General features: G+C 27.6%; 1 protein-coding gene across 2 annotated transcripts in view; it reads left to right on the top strand.

Moving 5' to 3' along the window:
* The window catches only part of LOC132948603 (potassium/sodium hyperpolarization-activated cyclic nucleotide-gated channel 2), a 48,560-nt gene extending 32,892 nt beyond the window's left edge, over window positions 1-15,668 (top strand). For both annotated transcript variants that reach the window (XM_061019143.1, XM_061019144.1), the window contains 5 exons: window positions 3,182-3,331; window positions 5,505-5,723; window positions 5,808-5,954; window positions 6,025-6,142; window positions 15,040-15,668. In XM_061019143.1, the coding sequence (XP_060875126.1) occupies window positions 3,182-3,331; window positions 5,505-5,723; window positions 5,808-5,954; window positions 6,025-6,142; window positions 15,040-15,380 (975 nt within the window). In that variant the 3' untranslated portion in view covers window positions 15,381-15,668. The remainder of the gene's footprint in view (window positions 1-3,181; window positions 3,332-5,504; window positions 5,724-5,807; window positions 5,955-6,024; window positions 6,143-15,039) is intronic.
* Window positions 15,669-24,904: the final 9,236 nt, after the last annotated feature.

Genomic DNA, 24,904 nt, shown 5'->3' with positions numbered 1-24,904 from the left:
CCATATATTCACATCCGGCTTCGACACATTCATTAAAACCGCAATTCAATTCAAAGTGCGGTACACATTATATCATACGATATATATATATAATAATAATATATATATACTATACACAATTTGAAACGTAACAATCAATAAAATAAAATATTGTAAGTGTAGTTATCGTCATAATTAACGCACGGGGCAGCACCGGCAACAGCAGCGTTTGCGCCAAAATGATAATTATTGTTTAGTGCATTTTCATTGTTTGATCACCTGGTGAATATTTTGGCTGCATAATTCACACTGTATATAATATAAACTCACTATTTACGCTATTGAAACGCCTTTTTTCTAACAAAATACCAAACCATCAAATTTAACACACACATATATGATTCTTCATGGGATTATGTACTCACTCGCGTTGCTATAATAATTATTTTTTAAATATTTGTTTTATTTTGATTTTCTTGTGACTATTATACTATGTTTTTTTATATTTATGTTTGATGCGAAATCATTGTGTGGCTTATGTGTGTATGTATATTTTACTTCCGATCAATATTGTTTGTTTTTGGTAAGAATAATGCTAACAGAGTGTGTTCTTTATAATATGAAGTGTTTATGTAATCATTTTTTTTGTGCACCCAATATAATGCATGCATTACAATAATATTAAACTATTAGGTAAATATATCAAATGAAAACGGAACAGTTTTCAAATATTATTTAATTATTTTACTGTAATCGTAGTATACGATAATCATACGATTTATTACATTATTTCTTTGACAGTTTATCGGTTTATCATAATATTAGGAATTTGAAAGTAGATAAATTGTGATTAAAATTTAGTTGTTTATATAATAGGTAAAATATTATGTATTATATTATATTATTGTTGGTTCTTAACAAGGAATAAATAAAAACACATATTTGTTGCTGAGACATTATTTTAAAGAACGGATGATCAATTATCATACCTATTACATAAATATTCTTTTATAACTATACAAATCAAATATAGACAATTATCATCTTCCGTGGTGGAAAATTTGGATTGTAAATCACACAATAATTATTGATAACTGTAGCTTAATGTGAGATACACTAGTGAACGAGCTTGTGTTTCACAAATAAAATAATATAATTCTTAACGTAAGCGCAGTAGAGTTAATGACCTTAAAACTTTTGAAAGCAAAATAATTTAATAAACTTTAAGCCTCCAAATGTATGACAATGACATCTTGTAAAAAACTTTGCTCGTAATTATATTTTGTGAAAACGTTGTTTTATGATAACTTTTTTTTGTTATTTTCACACAATTATTTTAACTTAATAATATTTGCAAGTGTTGGAATTTAATTCATCACATTAAATGGACTGTAAACAATTTCAGCGGTAGACGACCTATATAGGAGGTAAAATTCAGTCAATACATCAGCTTTTTACTGAGACAATTTTGTATTAAACTTTAATAATCTACTATTAAATTAAATAGCCAGTTGAACTGACGGAAATTGAATTTAAACCTATGGTACTTATCTCTAAATAATTTATATATTTTATGACTTTGAACTTTTTGAGAAATTATCTTATTATACTTACCTACTTACTCATTAAATATATAAATTAGTTTATAATATATACTACATTTTTTATTAATTGATAATTTCATTATTAGACAAACATTTTTAGTATCATAATTTACCACAGCTGTATATAGTGTAAACACTAAACAAGTATTATAAAACCATATAATATAAAATGTGTCAATAAAGTATAAATATTTCTCACATAGAGAACAAGAAGTCTAGAGACTGCAACCAAACCAAAAATAACTGGCCCTTGAACCCAAAATCCCTTAAAATATTGAAAGCTAGAACCGAATTAAAATATTTTCAAAAAACCGGGACCTATGTGACTTTTAAATAAAACATATCGGTTTTGAATATGGTTTTTAATAAATTTGTCTAACCTTAACCTCAAACTTAAATTAATAACTTTTTTAATACCAGAACCTTTTTTGAGTACCGGAACCAGAACAGGAATCGAACAAAATAAAAGATACCAGTCTATAATAGTATGTACTTAACATTCATATCTCATATGTCGTAAAATAATTGAACAATAATTCAAGTAGAATATTGTGCATAATTTTATGACTATAATAAGTCTATACTCTATTGAACAATATTTTCAACAATATAACATAGTGTATTTCTAAAAATATTCTAAGTATAGTTTTTAGTTTCGAATAGGTACAAAATGAAAAACATATCTCACGATTGATAGGTTTAAAATATGATAATACTTTTATATATTTTTAAATATTTATGAGTACTATTATTTAAAATTAAATAAAAATTATAAAAAAAATATCTTGACATTTTTTTTTCATAAGCTATTGTTATTGGTATGCAGTTTTTATGTAAATTGTATCATTTTTAACTTGAGAGCAATAATTATTATATATTTTTTTATAAGGATTTAAGCTAAATATTTTTTCATACCTAGTTTTAAGATATAAATATTTGTTGAAAAACTTCACGTTAGGTTAAACGTCACAAATGTAAATAACAGGAATTTTAAGTATTTATACAAAGTAGGTATCAACATTATAAACTTTATTTTAATTAAAACAATACTATTGTAAATATTGAATTCATGACAATCATTGTATAATACAATTTTCGATTTTCTTAAATAGTAATGATAACATTTGACATACTACGCGAACAGTTTATATACATTTTGAAATCAAAAGCATATGGTACTTAAAACTTTTAGAGTACTTTCACTAGTACTTTAGTGCTTTCTTTAAAATAAAAACATATTATCGCGAAAATATTAATACATATTTTATAAAAATTGCTCGAAAACGTGATATAATTGCAAAAAAGTTATTTGTGTTTTATTATGAAGTACCTATAATATATATTACATTATATGAACATTTTTTTTAAATTGCTTAGATTTTTCTCGAACTTTGTTGTAATCAGCGTTCAAATATACAATAAACCTTTTTTTCTGTAATAGTGGTGTAGAATAAAATTGAATCGCACCAAAGCTTGTGTATAGCTTGTTTAATCTATATTTATAAAATACATATTGATTTACTATGTGACATTTAACAATAATGCAGGTATTATTAATCGTCTTCATTTACATAATAATAATATTATCATTATTATAGTTTCTGAACATGGCCAGTGTGTTTATGAGGATATTCAATTTAATATGCATGATGTTACTCATTGGACATTGGTCTGGATGTCTACAATTTCTTGTTCCTAGCTTACAAGGATTTCCGGCCAATTCGTGGGTTGCCATTAACGAGTTACAGGTAATTAAAATTTTATATTATTCACTAAAAATAATATAGTTTTATTTAATTGAGAAAACAATTTCAAATGATAATGATATTTGAACAGCAAATAAATAATATTATATTGTATGCAATACATAATTGAATTAAAAATATTTTTAACAGGCTTTAATGGTGCGAAAGGATAATAATATACTAAAATAATATAATGGTAATATTATAATATTATGTACAGTTAATAAGTTAATATAGTTACACTTAATATAAGTCCTATTTTAAACATTAATTAATCTCTATTTTCTGACTATAACCTGTTTTATAGCAAGGATACTTTTTATAAGACATTATTCATTTTTAAAATTATACTGATAAAAAAGATGATTTTACAAAGGTATAATAGTTAAGACATAATATTTAATATTATTGTGCCTGCCTAGTATTTGTTTAAATTCGTTTAAATAATACAGTGATTAGAAAACTGCTTATGCAAAAATATTTTTTTCCTTATGATTATTGTTAAAAGTAACACGTCTTGGATGGATTAAACTATGTATGCGAAATTGTTGATAGATATCAAGACGTTAATAATAGTTAATTTAAATACCCTCATGAGGCAGTAAAACTATATGACTATAGGTTGATTTCTTGTTGAAAGCCATAATATTATGCCTTATGAAGACATTTTAGAAAGACTTTTTGTCTGCAATAATTAAAACACTTTATTTTGTGTCGCATCTTTATACAGCTATTAATTGTGCAAAGTCATAATACCTACTTCTAAATTAGCTGTGTCAGTTGAGCAATGTCATATTTTTATAATTATTTTATTATATTTCCTGTTTAAAATTTATTTTAATGAATACCAGACCTACTGTGAATCTATGAGTCAGTTAAAATTACATTTTAATTACCTATACGGCTATACTATATAATTGATTTGTATTATGTCATCTAAAAATGTCAAGAATTTTTAACATTGTTCAGATATGAGTAGTGAGTACTTATATCATCATATTATTATAGTATAAAATATGAATGATGATTCTTATAGTGGAACTATGTAAGTATACGTAATTTAAACATTAAATATTTAATCAGCATCCTTATTAAGTTATAAATTAGTTTTAAATGTAATGTATATTATAATATTAAAATATAAAAAATTTAGTAAAAACATATATAGTATTATATATGTTTATACATTATATAGTATCAAAGGACCGCGAAATTGCGTACCTGTAGTTTAAATTAAAACTAAAAATAATGTAAATAATTATATGAATGTTGAACGTCATTATAATATAATACGTTAATATTATAGCTTATAGTTTTCAAACAAATTTTCAATTTAAAATAAATTAAAAATTATCATTGATTTTATATTAATATAATGTATATTAATTTGTTTTTGTCACAAATAAGGTAGGTCAGATTAGTTGATGATACGTGATTACAATTTGTCTAATAGCCTTAAATTATGACGAGCTTCATTTTGAAGTATTAAATTAATAATTATATAATTATAGGTATAGGTAATTAAATGTTTTCGTTTTACTATTTTAAACCTATGGAATCGTGAAGTAAGTACTACTTAGTAAGACATGTTTAATGTGCACGTCACTAAACAGCGTTATAGTTTAAACATTTTTTGGAAATCAGAAGCTTCGTTATGTATAAAATAGAGCTTTATTGTGTTGGATTTGAATGATGTGATGTAAAAACTAGGCTTTTGTAGAAAACCCCCTGAAGATCGAAATCGTATGGATTGAAAATGACGACGAATTTAACAATTTAAATTTTATCTTGGTGGATTACTTTGCGTAAGCTACAAGTCGAATCTCTCTGAAAATATTACACTCAAATATAAATCAATCCATCGGAGTAATTTATTATTTTTACATTTTTGGTTTCAACATTGATTTTTTAAAATCTATTTCAGACTATCGTTTTTGAACAAAATCTAGTTGAATAATGTTGTTTATGAAAAGTATACTTATTGTCCCTGGAAAATACCATAAAACTGTGTACTCACCTAAATCATTGTATAGTTTGCGTTATGTTTAATAACCATCTTTGCAGACTATTTAAACAATAACTTGAACGTGATTTTCAAGACATTTTTAATAATGTTTATTTTACGGAAGTACAAAATTAAGTGTAATAGTATTGATGTTAATCATTTATGTTATAGGACACCGATTGGGCCGAACAATATTCGTGGTCCTTGTTTAAAGCCATGTCGCATATGTTATGCATTGGTTATGGTCGGTTCCCTCCTCAGTCGTTAACTGACATGTGGTTGACTATGTTGTCTATGATAAGTGGAGCCACGTGTTATGCTCTGTTCTTGGGGCACGCCACTAATTTGATACAAAGCTTGGATTCATCCCGTAGACAGTATCGTGAAAAGGTTCGAGAAGTCGTACCAAGTGCCAAATTTATGTACTAGGTTATTCGATATTTACAATAACTGTGTTTGTTTGCTATAATATAGGTCAAACAAGTAGAAGAATACATGTCGTACAGACGGCTGCCGTTGGACATGCGCAAGAGGATAACCGAATACTTTGAGCACAGGTACCAGGGAAAGTTTTTCGACGAAAAGTGGATATTGGAAGAAATGTCCGACAAACTACGAGAGGTAAGTGCGGTAGATTATAATTGCTGAAAATATCAAAATATTATGTAAAACTTGCATTTTTGAAATTTAGGACGTTCGTAATTACACTTGCCGGAGGTTAGTGACAAATTTGCCACTTTTGCAGGACGCCGACACCAACCTTCTCACTGAATTGACTGATTGTTTAGAGTTTGAAATGTTCCAGCCTGGTAATTTTTTTATGTATTTTTCACTCGTAATTTTTCTGGGGAAACAATAGGTAATTTTTTGTTATGTTTTGTTTTGAACACTGGGGGTTTTTTTAACGAGAAACGTGATGGTGGCTGTGTATAGTTTAGTGGAGAAAGGAGTGAAAGAAAACAACAGCGCGCACTGCAATAGTATGCAAGATTTAACGATTTTCAAATAAGAAATTCTGCTCGGGGCTGGCTGATAGATGGCCTAGCCGTTGGCGGGATGAAAGAAGAGTGGGTAGGAAATAATAATAAAAAAGCGTACAAGAGTAAACACACGAGGAAAAAATACGTAAATATCTCTGTGAAGAGAATGCAAAATAATTCAGTTTTGAAACAGTACGCGTGACACGAGAGTTGTGCTTTAAGCACACATAGCAGTTTTGTGAATGTGAGTAGCTGCAGGATATTGCAGGGTAGTCGGATCGTGGTTGACTAATCGTGTAGTTTAAAGATCTAAACTCGTAAGTAACATTCGTAGTTATGTATTATGAATACTCAATTGTATCTAAGCGTTTTACCAAACGATTAATGTGTTAACAAAATCCATAGTGCAAAGTAGGTATTGCAAAAATAACTATAACCAATGATGTTACCAAAAATCCGTGCACGATGTTACAATGTCTTGACACTTAAAATAAATTAAAAATTTTTTCAACTATTTTAATGAAACTACATCATGTATGTATAGTATACATTGTACTCAATAACAATACAATGTATAAGTATTTTACAATAGATAACATTATTGATATTTAATAATAAATTGTATGTATATTTAACACAAGGTGTAACTGCAGAATAACCAGAGAAATGAGATAAATTTTGTTCTAATCAATATTTTAGATTCTGAGCGGAGCGATACATTTGTTGATTTTACAATTATGTGTGTATTTTTTATTTTTTTTTTGTGTCTCTCATCGCCTTTTAGGATAGTAAAAATGCTTAGATTTTCTTCAACAGTATCTTTTCTGATAGGAAAGTAAATCTAGTTGGTACTTTTAGGGGGTTAAAAGTAAAAATTTCCCAGTAGTTTTCAAAAGCGACGTGAAAAACAATAGAAAAACTTTGGAAAAATGGGAATTTTTACGCAAAATCTGTTTTTGAGAAATTCGATTTTGATTTTTGGTGCTACTCTAAAACAAATGACCGTAGGTACATGAAATGTTGACTGAATGTTTATATTAGCATTTTCTATACATCATAACATTTTTCAAATATTTTGACTTATTTATGGACATTTTCAGTTTCCATTTCTTTTAGTTTTTTTTGCCTATAAATAACAATACAATTTTATTTGTTGGGTAAACAATTTAATACAAGGCTTCTACTATATTGTTACAATGACATTTGAAAAATATTAAAAATCCTTAGTCACAGTTTTTATTTTTAAGCATTTAAAGTTCAAATATTGACAAAATACGGAAAAATCACAAAAATTATTATTTTGAGTTGAGAATTCATAAAAATTTTTCTTTTTCAATCTAAGATTTGAAAATGTAATACAAGATTATCCATAAGTTTTTCCACCTTTATCAAAAAAAAATGTCTTCAAGAAAGTCAAATTAAATTTTTATGAGTGTTTGAAATTTATATTTTTAAAACATTTGATATTCACTCGATTTCTCATGTAACGATTTTCTTATTTTGTTGTAATTAAAAAACGAATGACTAATACTTGAAAATTTCACTGAATGTTTATATTAGCATTTTCTATACACCATACAGTTTTGAAAATAATTTGACTCTTTTTGAGCTGTTTACGGATATTGTCAGTTTTCAATTTTTTATTTTTATTTTCTATGAATATCAATACAATTTTATTTGTTAGGTAAAAAAGCGTGAACATTTAATGCAAGGCTCCTGATATATCATTCTAATAGCAGTTGAAAAATATTAAAAATACATAGGCACAATTTTTTTTTATAAGCATTTAAAGTTCAAATTTTGACAACATTTATCAAATTTATAATTTATTAATTATTTTGTAGTTAAAAATGTATAAAATGTTTAACTTTTATGGCTAAGGATTGAAAATTTAAAACAAGGCTCCACGTAAATAGGTTATATATAAATTACTTTGTTCGCCTTAATATCATCAAATATACTTGGTAATATCATAAGCTGACTGACCGTTTTCGCTCAGAATCGTTTTTCTTATACAATGATATTATATCATTGAATTCAAATTTAACGCTATAGGCACTTTCGCTACAAGTACAGTAGAACATTTTTTATACTAAAAATAAAAATAAATGTTATTCATCTATTTAAAAATAGTCTGCAATTTTGAAAATCTAATTTTTAGAAACATGTTGATGGTAAAAACTTTGTTTAAGCCAAGCATAATATTTTTTTTTAAATTACCTATATATTAATATAATTATTAAATACAATATTTTGTGTTTTGTTTTGCGTTTTGTTAAAAGTAAAATATTTATATTGGATGATCAATACCAAATTATATTTTAATAATGGACCGTTTTCGTCTTAGACACATTTAAAAATAACAATAAATGTAAAATATGGGTGTAAACAAAATATAAATGCGCTTTTATCTATAAAAACTTATTACAATAATATTAAATATAAGTGAATATAAGATTAAAATGATTAAAAATGATTAAATGATCGACTAATGAGACTATGGTGGAATATTATATACCGATAATTATGAATCATTCAACGTTCGATTTTAGTAAACAATTATAATAAATTATTATATTATGCAGGGTGGGTTTTGTGCACCTATCTTACGGAATAAATAATATACGCACATATTAGAGAATATTATATTGTTATTTCATCCTATTGTGTTAACTCATGGTTTTCAGATTACATTATAGACTTCACATCTGGCCGTCCAATAACATATTTTACATCTCTAATGAAGCACTATAATTTAACATTATAAATGTTGACTAATTGTTAAATGCAACTGGATATTATTATTATTATTGTATACAACAAGCGCCGAGCGTATATTGTTATCAATTGTATCTCATGAGATACAATGGTTGTAAACCTATATAATACGACTATATATATACCTACTACTACTTGACGATGTACGAATCGAAACGCTTAAAAAATAATTACGCCCCCCCCCCCCGCTCTCACCATCAGATAATTCCATAACGTATGTTTTCAACATATTTTGGTGGTGGTTTTAATAAATTCTAAGGTAAAAAATGTTTCCTAATCAATTTCGAATAATAATGAACGTATTGATTTTCGGATTTCTTCTACCGGTTGATAAAATGGTATTTTTCGCTTTAAAAATAGTATTACGATATATCACGAGGACAAGCCTAAAAATAAAGCCACCTTGGGATTCGATTTCTTTTCTTCTTTAAACGATAATGTTTATCGGTCTTACCATCAATATTATTCGCTGACAAGTATAAAAAAAACAAACTACATTATCGTAAAAAAATAAATCCATCTTAGATTTCGTATATTGTGAATGGTTTTAGTGAAATATATATGTGGCATTGTATTTAAAACTCTTAACCTTTTAAAGTTTTGTGATAAAAAAAAAAAATATATTATCAAATCTTATGCGTAGGTAAAAAATATGGTTAAAAATAATCTATAGAAAAACGTGAATGTTTAAAAAAAAGTTATATATTGTATTATAATATATTATAGTGCGCAGTATTTGAACACGGTGGTAAATCACGGCATGTTCAAAGAATGTCGTTACGAGAAGTCAGAAAATGTTTATCTGAGAAGGATGTGCGCGTGCTGTCCGTGGTTTGTCAAATTTATATAAAAGCTCCATAATAACTTAACAACAGCAAACCCATCTGGCGGTAAATAGGTGAATTCTCCCAGGGAAAAACCCATGTAACCTAATCTCGTGATGCATTCATTGTGACAGCGGTCAGTTTGGCTATATTTTCTTTACTCATATTTCGATACCCCCCGAGTTAAAAAGAATGTTAGGTACCTGAAACTAAAATGCCAACATCGTCGAAGTCGTTTTCAAACCTTTTTTTCGTATTATTTAGAATAAATATCGTGACGATCTACGCGGTTTTCATAGGTGCGCGATGAGGAGAAAAAAAACATAATATCAGAATAGAAACAACAGACGCGAGAGAAGATAGGGGATCTTATAGGTATCGAAAAAGAGATACCGTTTTCGTGAGTGTACCCATAAAGTCAATCTATGTATAATTCTTTCGATTTTCATGAACGGCTTATTAAAAATATTTTTATAAACGTCTTCAAAATAAAACCACTGCTTTTTGAGGCTAAATTAATTTATATCGTACATTTTATATCATATTGTACACGTTATTATTTTAACCGCGGTATCTCTTCGGTTGTTGTAACAACATAGGTACTTGGTAGCCGAAACATTTGTTTGCTCGAAAATTGTTAGTAACTCATGTATACGACAATATTTATTGCGTGTATAATTTCTCCCCGAAATTTCCTTTGTGGAATCGCAATCCTATTTTAAATTTGATAATATGTTATTATTACGAAAAGTATGACTTTTTTCAGGAAACTTCTGTTTATACAATTTTAGGTAGGTACACGTAATTGAGTAATTCTAACAATTTATATTCACCGTCATTTTTTCCTAGTCGGTTAAACTTTATATTACTTTTAAATTTAAAACTAGGTATATTATAATATATTTCTAATATTCATGAATAAATATCGAATATTGGAAGAAAGTATTTTTTATTTTTACCAATATATAGATACCTACCTATTTCAAATTATTTTAAAAGAAATCTGTTAGCGTTTAATAGTATTGATTGTTGTTATTTCATGAAATACTCAAGTACTTAGAAAAGTGTCAAATATATTTTAACCTTTAACAAAATTATTTTATAATTTTAAAATATTTTGAATTATTTAATGTTCTTTTGTGGTTAAGTAGTTGAGTAGGTAAACTGTTGAATTTTAAAAATAAAACTGACGTTTTATAAAAAAAAAATTATTATTATCACCAAAAAGGCATAAAATATGTAATTATAATAAAATACCTATACGATATTTATTATCATAATGACACAACTACAGCGTTATACAATTAGTATCGAACTGCGCTGTTAATTTATATATCTTTCAAAATAACATTTCAGTTGGCATAATAATATTATAATGTTAATACAAACTTATTATTTTAACATGCACATAATTTATTGTTGACCACCGTGTGTTTTCTAAGTTGTTAGTTGAACCTGGCGTATAATTAAAATCTGAAACTGTATAAACAATAGCTTGTCGCATTATACGTATTAGTTGTATAATATGTAATGCGTATACCATTAGCTAATTTTACAATATGTTACATTCAAAGCTTAATATATTATTATGTTTGTTAATGTGTTGATTTATTAGTTATGATTTGTACAACTATTATTATTTATTATGTTCGAACTATTCATAAATAATTTTATAATATGTTGACAGTTTTCTGCGAAAGACTAAATATTTTATCAGTATAATGATAATAATATGTATTATAGGCATATTGTCGCCTTTGTCCGCGCGTATTAAATTGTAACTAATTAAAATAAACATATTGACTTCATAATTTGCACTAACCGTGGAAAACTTTTGAGATTTTTTTTGTGGATTCTTACATAATACAACATAATTTATCTGTTTAGCTAGTAAAATCAATAATTGTATATTCGTTGTTATAAATTATAATGTTCTCATAAAGTTATATAAAAAAAAAAAGTTAGAGACTATTTTCTATTAGGTTTGTTGACATAGTGTTTGAATAACTATAAACAATATTATGTCTACTATGTGTTAAGAAACAAAGCTTTTTTTTAGTACCTACTTTGTCTTATAAAATGTATTTATGTTTATAAGATATAAAGTTTCTAACATTTATGAGTGTAAATAAGAGTTCAACAAACAATTTATACGGACATACGGAGTGATCCTATAAGACACTTATTATTTCATACAAATAAAACGTTTTTGGAAAAATTTTGTTTAACAATATAATCTTAAGTCGTAAAAAAATTTATTTTTTGGGAAAATAATATTTTTATTGTCATTTTTTTTTTAAATTACTCTTTTGAATGACAACATACTTTTTCAATTTCATATTCTGAAGAAGAATAGGTATATTAAAATGAACTCATGAATTACACGTCATCCAAAATTCGATTTTTATAAATCAAATACTCCTAAAAATATTCTGATTTGGAATAAGGAATTAAAAATTTATTCCTATGTTATCATTAAAAAAGTAAAAATATCAAAAAATGAAAACAATAAAAATAGTAAAAATATATATTTTTTATGAAAAATGTTGTTATTTAACGACTTAAATATATTTTCAATAATGTTTATAGTTTCGGAAATAAAGAATAGTTGTACGTTAAATGTATCATTCGGTTTATCCCGAGCCGAAAAATGGAAAAATTATTGTTGTTATCTTTAAATTTGAAGGAAAGTGTTTATATTGAATTAGGTATCTTAGTGGTTATTTAAAATAATAGCGTTGTATAACCGCAAAACATACCGCAAATTCTGAACAAAGTTATTGGATGTTATATATTTTGTATAAGTGCATCACATGAAAATAATAAACATTGACATTAAACGTCGCATCATGATCCTAATTTTTAAAACTTTATAAGTTTAATATTGCATCAAAACATCTGAGTTGTAAAAGATTAGTTTGATTCACAATTCGTAATCTTAATCAAAAGTTTTTAAGTTGATAACATACAATTTATGAGAATTACGTGGGTGGGTAATACCAAAGGATTTGCGTGTTCGAGGCATATTTTATGTACCTTACGGAGTATAACGACATAACGTATTAATTATACATTTGACAAATTACCGGGATAGTTGGTTTTACATGGTTTATTACTCGACTGTTGTGAATACCTATTAAACGTCAATTATTAAGTTGTATAATATGATATTTCGTGAGGTAGTCGAACGATTAAATAATATAATAGTGCTGCAGTTTGGCGATTTCTAGACGAGTATTACAAACCTTTAATGTTTTAAATATATTATAATCCGCGGTAGGTAGGTAGGTAGGTACCACTTCTCTAGGTCTGCCCTCGGTCCGCTGTGATATTATACGAGACTTGTCGGTACACATTACTGTGGTATTAAATCACCTAACGATCGAAACAAATTTCATTTTGTCCGTCTCATAGAATTTGTCGACTATTGTTTGACTTCAAAATAAAAATGTGTAATTCCGACGAGGATTTACGACACAATGACACTTAGCGCTCGATCCCCTTGTTCGTCCCTATATAATCAGTAATCACTGTTCCACAATTTTGGCCGCGTCTACCTGCAACATAATATTAATCTATTATATATCTCCGTGCTTGGCCAAACGCATATATCGTGTTCCCGTGAGTAGGTACCGCACCCGGTGGACGTGCATGATATTATGTCACATGGGGTGTGGAGGATTTGACGACAACTTACTGTAGTATACTGAAATGGCATTTAAATAGTAATATGTAAAACTTAAAAGGTACGTTCGGCATGTAGTCGGGGTGACACGGAAAAAAATCCCAATGCCTAATATTATTTACGATTTTGAAGTTTTGGTGTACCTGGATTCAAAAAAATAATATTAAGCTATAGTTTGATAATATCCTTCCTCTATCGTAGAATTAATGAAAAATCATACTTAATCATATAAGCTACAGGTTAAAATTATATCCAATCCTAATAACATTTTAATTGTATGTAACTTAATATAGTAGCTATTTATAATATTATTATGTATAAAAAAAAATACTGATTTCTACTATTACTATTATAAATTGTAATTTGTAACCAATGGAAAACATTTATAAACAAAAAATGTTTTCGATTTCCATCGTGAATTTAAAAATCTGTGAATGAGCTCTTTTTAAAACTCTTTAAATGTGAACTTTGGAAAATTTTTTCTTAGTGTACTACATGGTTGCACGGAGGTAATGTCAAAATGCCAAGTCCCTAGCTTTCATAGTTTAGGCTCTACGGTGATCAGTCAGTCAGTCAGGGCACGTTCGATTATTTATGAAATATACCTTCTATGGGATTAAAAATGTATAATATGACACCAACTATCCTTCAAAAAACTCCTACGTAAGTTTGTCAAAAACATAAACTAAGAAGACTTCCGATGTGGAAAGACATTGACAATTAGTACAATCAGTAAAATATGTTGACATTTAATTTAATTTTAAACGTTTTTCGCGTCTTCTGAAAATTGGTTTTTAACGCGTGCGGGAGGTTTTTTGAGTCAAGAACGATACGTATACGTATTGACCTAATCAGATGTGGCACATGCACAACTACATTAGATATCTGGCGTGTGGTGGTGTGAGATTGAAACACCAAAAAATCTAATATATGTCCCACTCATGAAGTTAAGGCAGTGGTCTATTATATAGCAGCATTTATATTTGAACATTTTGAACACTATTATTAAATAACGAGAAATTTAAGAACAGCTAAGTTAGTAAAATAACACATTTTCAAAAATGCAACAAACCAATGTGGACCAATGTGTCATTGATGTGTTTGAGTGTTTAAATACGAAAGAAAACGCGTAGACTATTATAGTTTGAAATAAAAAATGTTGTGTTTTTTTTTTTGAAAGTTTATTTAACCGATGTTAACTTGAAAATATAGTAAGACCAATGCATTATGAAGATAAAGTTTTAAAATATTAGATGACTTTTACTATCTTATTCTACAATAATTGGTTTTTGGACGTATTGTTTAAAAATTAAAAATAGTTATGTAAACATTCCTCTGCATCATCACAGATCTAGTAGAATTCGCGTCACCGATGTCTAATAATAAATGATTAATGAAATAATATGAATGACGGGTTGGCGTTTGTTTTCTTTCTGCAGGTGACACGGTCATGCGCGAAGGGACGGCAGCCACGAAGATGTACTTCGTGCACGAGGGCGTTGTCGAGGTGTTGGTGGCCGGTGGCCAGGAAGTGGTGGCCACGCTGAGCGACGGCAGCTACTTCGGCGAGACGTGCCTGTGGGCATCTGGGGCCCGGCGTCCCGTCAGCGTGCGGGCCGACACGTACTGCAACCTGTTCTCGCTGTCGGCGACCGCGTTTACCAGGGTCATGGACCGGTATCCCAAGTTCAAGGACCACGTGACCTCCGTGCTGGTCGACCGCGCCAACCGGATGGCCAACTTAGGCCAGCGCGTGGTCCCCGGAGACACTAAGCTGTGACATGGTGGCAAATAATTATATAACAATATAACTCCAATATTGTTGTTTTTTATTTTTCTCGACTACCCCCCACCACCCTATAATAATAATTATATGATATGATATAATATGTGTTTTTTGATTTTTTTTTTTAGCGCTGAACGTTTATTATTGCCATACGATTAAATTATTATAATACTTAGATCTTATGACTGTTATATTATATTATAATAATATATCATCACATTATGTTTTACACAATATTATTTTGATTACAGATGAATTAAAAAATGTAACATGGTAAGCTAATTTTGTTTTGTTTCTATTCAGTGTGACAGTGTGTCGCCGCCCCCTCCTCCTTATTAATAATATAAATGAATAGATGTTTAGCGACGGGCCGACGAAGAAATAGTGACCGCCGTCGGAAAACTTCGACGTGGAACAATAAATTGATTTGTTGCCCCTGAGGATTCGAGTGCCGGTTAACGTTGGATATTGCCATTGGGTTGGTATGTGTGTGTGGTTTAGGGCTTAAGGGATTTAAACGTTAAGAAAAGTACAGTGTCGTCGTATAGGGTACATCTCATTATATGAAGGTCTTATCACCAGTTTATTTAGAGGAAATTTCAAATAACTTATCCGTCAGATCACGCAAATTTTACGGCGTTAAAACTTCCAACTATAACATACCAACTTCAGGAAAGTATAATAATATTGTCAAAGACTTTATTTAAAAAATACTATACTATTATTATTAGGCATACCTTATGACTTTGGTCTTTGGCCCGCCAATGAAAAATAAATGCATCGTCTTTCCGAATATTTACTTTCGTATCGAACGAAAACAAATGGATTTAGAATTACGTACGCGGATACGACAAAAATAAATGTCGAACTGATGACAAAAGTTTTGACACTTTAATTTGATTTTACCGCCACTAGGTTTTTTTCTATATGAAATTGATTTTTTTTTCGTCCAGGGCGACGTGTATTGTTTGACTTGCCGTATTTATTTTATACGATTTAATAATACTTATGCCCAGCCGGATTGTCTTTCGGAGAAGAAGAATACCTTTGAAGAATATTCAATGGTATGTAAATCAGGCGTGATCAAATATATACTTAGAAATTGAAATTAAAATCTATACTGACGGAGACGACTGTTGTTAAAGAATGCCATAGACAATGACGGTAAATTAATTTGGTCCACAGAACTACTGCAGATCATGAATAATGTATATATACCAATAATAATATAACGTAATATAATATAATATGTATTGGAATATTAAATTAACTATGTATTATTATATAATAGGAAACCAATATATTGTGTTCACGATATATATTATATAATAATGTGATTGGTAAAAAAATAATTCAACCTATTTATGATTAAAATCAACTGATGTTTAGTGTAGCATACTTGTATGGTTTATTAATAGTGGTTTTCATTAAAATGACAAGATCATATAAATTAAAAGCACTTCTGCCGCATGGTTGAAAAAGTGACCTAAAATGTAGTTCTTTTCAAACGGAATGCGGCGCGCACAAAATTGTTTAATTTAAATTTGCTCCTATATAGTTTATTGTACTCATCCAATCATTTATGAGTTGTATAATTGTTTATTTCAACGGAGAGAGAATAAATTAGTGACATAACAGTTCAATTAACTACACGATTGATGTCTGAGATGATAGTGTATACGGTTTAGTGTCTTTTAAAATTAATAAAACGTTTGCTTTTCGATATTATTGAGAAAAAATTAATTAAATAATATAATATTATTATATGAATATTTATAATGAATACAATTTCCCTAAAAAATATCTATGCATTATATATTTAAATATATATAATATATATACGTGGTGTACAAAAGTTAAGCTTCTACGGGTTTATATTGCACGAAAGTCACATAGAAACAAGATGAAAAAAAACACATTACTTTTTAGACGATATTGTTCAACCGATTGCATTGGAATCCATCCAAATAGCTTCAACATAGATTTCCCTTAAAACCCTCAGTCGAGGAGGACCTTCTCATTCCGAAGCATTTAAATATTATAAAGTAAATTGAATTTTCTGAGTATCTAATTGTGTGTATCATATTGTAGTCGATTATAAGGATTAGATCGAAGTTCAAAACAAGCGAATTTCATCGGAAGTTTTGGTATTTTGGAGATAAATGAAAAACTTTTGTTAAAATACAGGTAGCTAGACAAGTGAATATTGTAACTTCTATAGTAATATACTATAATTTAAATTAAATTACATCGATGACAAACAATTATTATTGTTAATTTTATTTGATTTGTGTAATATTGCTCTAATAAAATATAGTTATGCTATTATAATATACATATTTGTTTTTTTTGAATCTGTAGAATATTTCTCACATTTATGTGCACTTAAGTCCATGGCCTCCCAAATAGAGTTTTAATAAGGAACCGTGCAGTTTTTTTTATTAATTGTGTAAAGTATAATATAGATAATATATATTTTATTAGGAAAACCTATTATTTTTTAATTCACTGACAATTATCGTATAGAGGTCCTATTTATGTATTATTAATTAAATACCTACTGACGCACAATATATAGGAAATGCATAATAATATACACCTATTATGCATATTTTATGATAATCTTTAAATATTATGCTGATTATCTTTCACCCATAATACTATTATGTTTCACATCATCATAATGTACGTTAAGAGCTTTATTATTATTTTCCAATCAAAAAGTAATTATCTTGACTAAGTGATTTAATTTTGATAAAACAATGACCACACTATCAATTTGTACATCTAATAGAAAACTAATTAATGCTAAAATCCTACTTAAATCTAATAATATGTACTACTTTGTAACTATAAAATAATAGTATATCGGAAAGTGTATTAAAATATTATTGATTAATTTATAAGGATAATCAACAGTTACTTACATAACAATATTATAGTAAAGCTTTTTATAATATTGTTGTTGTCAACAAGAAATTTACAACATTATAATTTAATGCAATAATTGTAATGTATGTTGAATATTTCAAATTTAACAAATTATAGGAATGAATATGATATTCAAATTTTATATCGGAAGACGTGAACGTGCCAGTTTAAAGGACGTCAATTGTCAATATAATTATTAGCCCCATCAACTACAAGTACTACATTTTAGATTCTGAGCAAAGCGATAAATGTATTTGATTTTACGATGATGTGTTTTTTTTTTGTATATGTGTACACGATAAGTAGTCAAAATAATGCTTCGATTAACTTCAGTATCTTGTTCGATGGGAAAGTGAATATTGTTGGTACATTTTGGTACAGGGAGGTCAAAATTCCCAGTGGTTTTAAAAATCACTGTGAAAAACAAAAGAAAAATTAAGGAAAAACTGGAAATTTTCCGCAAAATCGATTTTGGTTTTTGATATAACTCTAAAGTAAATGACCGTAGATACAGGAATATTTCACTGGTTGTTAAAATAAGCATTTTCTATACACAATAAAATTTTCAAAATATTTTGAACATTTTATCAAGTATAGGAATCGATAAAATAAACATATGATATAAATCTCAAGTGTCTATACGGTTATTCGTTATTGAATTACAACAAAATAAGAAAATCGCTTGAATTTCGACTTGATTTGGTCTGTTTACGGACAATTTAAAATTTTAATTTTTTAATTTTTTTTTCTATAAATATCAATAACATTTTATTTGTTGGGCCAAAAATACGACAAAATTTAATACAAGATTTAAATTTGAATTAAACTTAAAAATATTTAAATCAGAGCCTAATCTGTTTGAAAATGAGACGTGTGAACTATCAACGTGTTGAACCTTAGTGATTTTTAATTATTTAGTTTCATAATATATTATTCTGATACGATACTCAATCGAACGAGTTTTTGATAGGTACTTTATTAATAATAATAAAAAAAAAATGAATGTATCATAGTTGAGTTTTATGTACGCACTGTACGTAGTAACCAAATTCACGTACAATATAGATTAATAACTTTTGTTGTTTGACTTGAGTATTTTTAGAGCACGCTCAGTGCATTTAATATTTAATTTCAAACGGGTTGCTTGTACTTTAAATTTGAAACTTGACTCGAGATGTGAACCGAGTAACGTACACATCAAAGAAATAACTACAACGCTCCAGAAATGTATCAGACATGTATGGAGTATATGTTATAACTTATAACTAACTCCACTTACACAGAAAGGTACATAATATCAGAGAATTGCCAACGGACAACGCCCATGGTAAAACATGCCTTTGTAAGTATTATTTTGTGTTAATTATATACTCTTTCGTTAGTAATAATTTTAAAGTGTTACGTACAAATAATAGTGTTAAACTATCTACTGTTATAGTTTACAGACCTAAGTATAATTATTGTAAAACATATTATTTATATTTATTATCAAAAATGTCTATATGATTATTAAAACCACGATAATTAAAAATATATATTTTGAATATTAACATACAAATATTTTTGGTAAATTGAAAGCTGAAAATACAAGTAACCTGTAATCTGAAAATATTATTTATTTAATATATCGTTTTGAAAATAACGCAGTTACCAAACAGTAGCTTGTATCTCCACAGGATACTCCTTAAGTAGTACAAACATCTGAAGGATTTAAAAATAGCGTCTTAAAAGATGGTTAAAAATTCAAAAATCAGATTTTGAATAAATGCATTGTTGAAGAAAAAAGGGAGTGAGCATTGTTAGTGAATCACTCTGTATATAAATATTAAATCAAAATATTATATCCACAATACTATCAATACGTGTAGTGCGTCGAGTAATCTTAAGACAGCTGTTTCGTTTCTTATAAATGGCTGAATTATTCATACATGCTCAGATATTTTATTTAACTCATTCGTATTCAATATATATACCTACTACAAAATGTTAAGTTATTTTTGAAATGATAATAATAATATTATACTTGAAGTAATAGATATCATTTGAAGGCTCAATGTATTATTCTATCTTATTTTTATGAAGGTATGTGAGATTTTAAATTATTTTCATAAGTGGTAATTTGATTTTTTGGTTTAAATATTTTTTTGAAATAATATTTTTTCTGTTAGAACCTATAATTATGGATATAAAATATTAATTTATTTCTAGTAAAAATGTAATTTAATATTTTTTACTAGATTGTAATATGTACATCATTTTTAATTTAAAAAAAATAGTTTATGGATTTATTGTTATTATATAAAATAATAATTTCTAAATATAATTTTATTCAATTAAAAAAATAAACAATTAATACTCAAAAATAATTTCAGAATATTACTATTTTTTTCATCTTTAATGCCTGCAGAATAATAGGATATTAAATATAAAATATTATAATATTATTGCCGTGTGTAAAATTGTCCGAATAAAATAAAATCTTGCTGTTACTTCTTGGTATCTTAATTGAATGTGTTATCTCTATTATAATATATGAAAAGTTACATATAACTATTTAACTTATAATACTTGTGAGCTATTCATATATACATCAATAGTATAATGGTAGTTATGTAAGTTATACATATTAATTATGTTTTGTGATTTTAAATAAAACTTTTGGAAGTGAGAATTACGTTTTCTAAAATGGTTTGGAATGCATTGGAAGTTTTTGGATTATTCAAATAGTAGATGTATAGTAATATTATGAATAGTCTTAAGTTCTTAAATCGAGATGACTGGTATATATAAATAAATTATTAAACTCATTAATTTTATGTAGAATTTTAATTCGTGTTGTCATCAAGTGTATTTAAGCCGTTCAAATATGATTTATTGATCAATCAATATCTAGTGCTATTGTAATTAGTTAGTATATATCGTATTTGTTAATTAAAGTTATAATGGATTGGTTTTAAATATAGGTCTTATTCATAGATTTACGATAACATTATACTATTTAAATAATATTAATTCACTGAGTTAGTGTTTCGATAACTGATACATTCGACAAAATATTAATGGAATTAAAATATATAACAATGAAATCCCAATTTTTATATTGATGTCTGAATATTTTTTATTTCATATCATATTGTATGATAAATATTATAGTTGATGATTTTTATAATAATATATTATTTTCATTATTATTATATAGGTTATAATATAGGTTTAATATTAATTATTCCACACAATACACGAATGCATTAATTTTGCATATACACTTCGCCGTGTTACATATTATTTTATTGTTAACTATTGAAATTTGAAATTTATTGATTAAATATTGGTGGGTCCTATCAGTCTTTTTATATATATAATGTATTTATAGGTGTGTATACTTGTGTACAACTAAAATAGTTTTCAAAAAATAATATGGTTTTCTTTATTTGTTTTATAGGTACAATCAATGCAATTTAAAATACAATAAATGTTTTATATTCATATATAATAATAAACTATTATAAAATATACTATTCGTCTTAACAGCTATTATAATATTAAACTGCATTATGATACTTAATACTTTATTTTTAATTCGTCTAGATTAATATATAAAAGTTGAAAGTAGGTAGAGGTTTGAAAACATTTATACCATCGACTCCCAATAATTTAGACATATTTAGAATAATTAAGTACCCCAACCTGGAGAGTAGATTGAAAATAAATATATTTTATTAAATTTGTGTATACCTTATATTGCGTTTTTGGTATTATACATAAATAACACTAACTAACAGTTTAAACATAGATTTTTTTTAAGGAGATTAACTACTGTTAGCTCTTTTAATTTATTTTATCTAAACTTATTTGTTCAGAATAAAATATAAAATGTTTTAGTACCGAGGTGTTTATATTGTTAAACGTTTTTACTTTTGTTATAAACATTTAATTTGATTGTTCGTGGATTCAAAATAAATTGGTTGTAATATTTTATAGCTACCCATAAATAATATAACAGTTTAATCAACAAACCGTTAGTTGGCGTATTTCTTAATTTGGATTTATTAAAAATGTTTTATTATCTACATTTTATTTTTGTGGATATTAATGATGGTTTTATGTAGAATTTACATAATTGTGTATAGTTAAAACCACTGAAAAGAAAACTTTTATATTCAACACTTGATTAATTTTTATATTTTAGTTCAATGGTTTGTAAATAATGCTCTCAAATATGATGGTTCTGTATAATTGTGCTAATACCCTTATAAATATATAATGTCATAATATGAAAACTCGCAAGTTGATATGAATAGAAATTAACGAAAAAAACTCGATGTATTGTTTGTGTTGGAAAACACGTCATAATGTAAAACGTTACGGAAGTGAAAAAAAATTTAATTTGGAAATAATTTACTTAGAGAGGTAGAGGCGCAATACTGAAAACGAATAAATATTGAATTAAATAACGATCAAGTGGATTGAAAAATATATAATACTATTCGTACTGCCTTTATGATTATTGCGAGTGTGATTTGAAAATATACGAATTCACACGTGGCCGTAAACGAATAGACAGAAACGACCGGAGGGACATAAAAATATTGTTTTGAAAATTAATAAAAAGAGAACAAAAAAAGTGTATATAATTAATAATTAAATTCAATGCGTATGACTGTCGACTGTTTACACGGGTAATGAAAAATATTATTCCATCAAATTTGTCAATAACGACTATCAGAAAATTGCGTTGCGCCGTGAAAGCATTCGGCATAACAGCAAAGTTAATGAAAATGTCAGTGCTCCGAAGTCTGGCGCGTTCAGACGTCCAATGTTATATTTTATCTTGAATCACTCCTCTCTTTTCCCTCACGAGATACGTCTTCTGATCACGGCGTTACTAAGGAAAAAAAATGATGACGACGAAGATTTATTAACGAGTAGACAATTTTATTTACGTCCAACGACACTAACTACGTACAAATATTATAAACAGGCGTACCGAACCACGGTAAGTTTTCAGTACACATTTTGTGTCGCGTACGAATTTATTTATTGATATTTTGTACCTATATAGGTACGATAAATATTTGAATTAGAACACTGATGTCAATAATTAATATTATTCATTCTAAACTTATCAAAATCAATCTGGTACAAATTCATTCGATACATGGGCAGGTAGGTATGGTTTTTTTTTTTAATGGTATTTGACACCGTGACTCTTTAGTATCTGTATTGAGAATATAATTTTATTTTTCAAAAATTCAAAACCTAAAAAAAAACTAACTAACTTGTTATAATGATTTAATACGATTTTTTTTTGAGAAACCTAATCAAATATTATTATTATTATTATTTTATAATTAATAAATAAGGCTTCAACATTTTAAAGTAACTATATTAACACAAATTGTTGATTAGTATATAATATGAAAAGGGTAACGTCATAAGTATAAATACATAAATATTATTTGTTTAAGATTTACAGTGACGGCTATATGACACTACAGTTTAGTTATCAAATGTGATAGAACCGATTATTTTTAAATCTCGATTTTACTCTAGGGCTTCTTTAGTATTCTACGAGAGCTTAGGATCTGAGCGTGTCGTTTCCCTGTGTTTGGACATTTCTCGAAAATATAATACGTTGAACACCGACTGAGGTTCGGCGGCTGCAGGTGTTGTAGTTCGATGATGGGTCTCTGCCGATGAGTTAACCATTGTTCTTTTGTCTTATAGTCTTACTGTTTTCATGATATCTAATATGAAATTGATCCTACCAATGCCTTAACTCGCAGATTGAAATCGGTGACAGCTAATGGCCAGTTATTTACCATATTATCTGCAGTTTCGGAAGCAAAACACTATCGTTTAGATACTTACTCGTATTGGTAATAATATTTTAATAATATATATATATATATCGTCTACTTACTAGGCATTACGTATTATTGTATTATAAGAGTGAGGAGGAGTTATGCACAAAGAGTGCTTTTGTATAAGATAGTTAATTGGTCAATAAAACCAACTTTTGTGCGGTATTTATACAGAACAGTAAAACAGTTTCTTAATTTGCATCGTAACAATAGGCAGCAGGTTAGCTGGTGGTACCCATTCGCTGCGACCAACAGACGCCGATGATAATATCGTTAGTGGCACATAATGGATCACGGACCGAACAAAGGATATACGACCGACATTATGCTTTAATTCGTCGAAATAATGAAATCACTAATGTAATTAACCTGTACGTGACAAGAGCACGCAACTCTAGACTTAACGTTGTAACTTTGGTGTTTCGCGCTTTGTATTTTATATATTATAACACGCCTAGAGATCACGAACTGCGTGTGTACAGATCGCACCTATACTTGAGTTTACCTTCATGCACTCGATCCGCGAACATATAATATGGACTCGATATCCAAATTATTGTTATCGTACTGCTTTTGATTTCACCCCCCACCACCAATTTATGTCCCAATAAAATTAACAACAAACAGACCCAACTACATAGTCATATAGCATACTCGCCACGAGAAGCATTAACATAATATTAAACATTTTCAATGTTGTAGGTAGGTATTCTGCACATCGCT

Source organism: Metopolophium dirhodum, chromosome 7 (genome assembly GCF_019925205.1).
Source record: "Metopolophium dirhodum isolate CAU chromosome 7, ASM1992520v1, whole genome shotgun sequence".
In the NCBI taxonomy this organism is placed as follows: Eukaryota; Metazoa; Arthropoda; class Insecta; order Hemiptera; family Aphididae; genus Metopolophium; species Metopolophium dirhodum.
The sequence above is the reverse complement of the archived record's forward strand: the minus strand, read 5'-3'. Positions and strand labels throughout refer to the sequence as shown.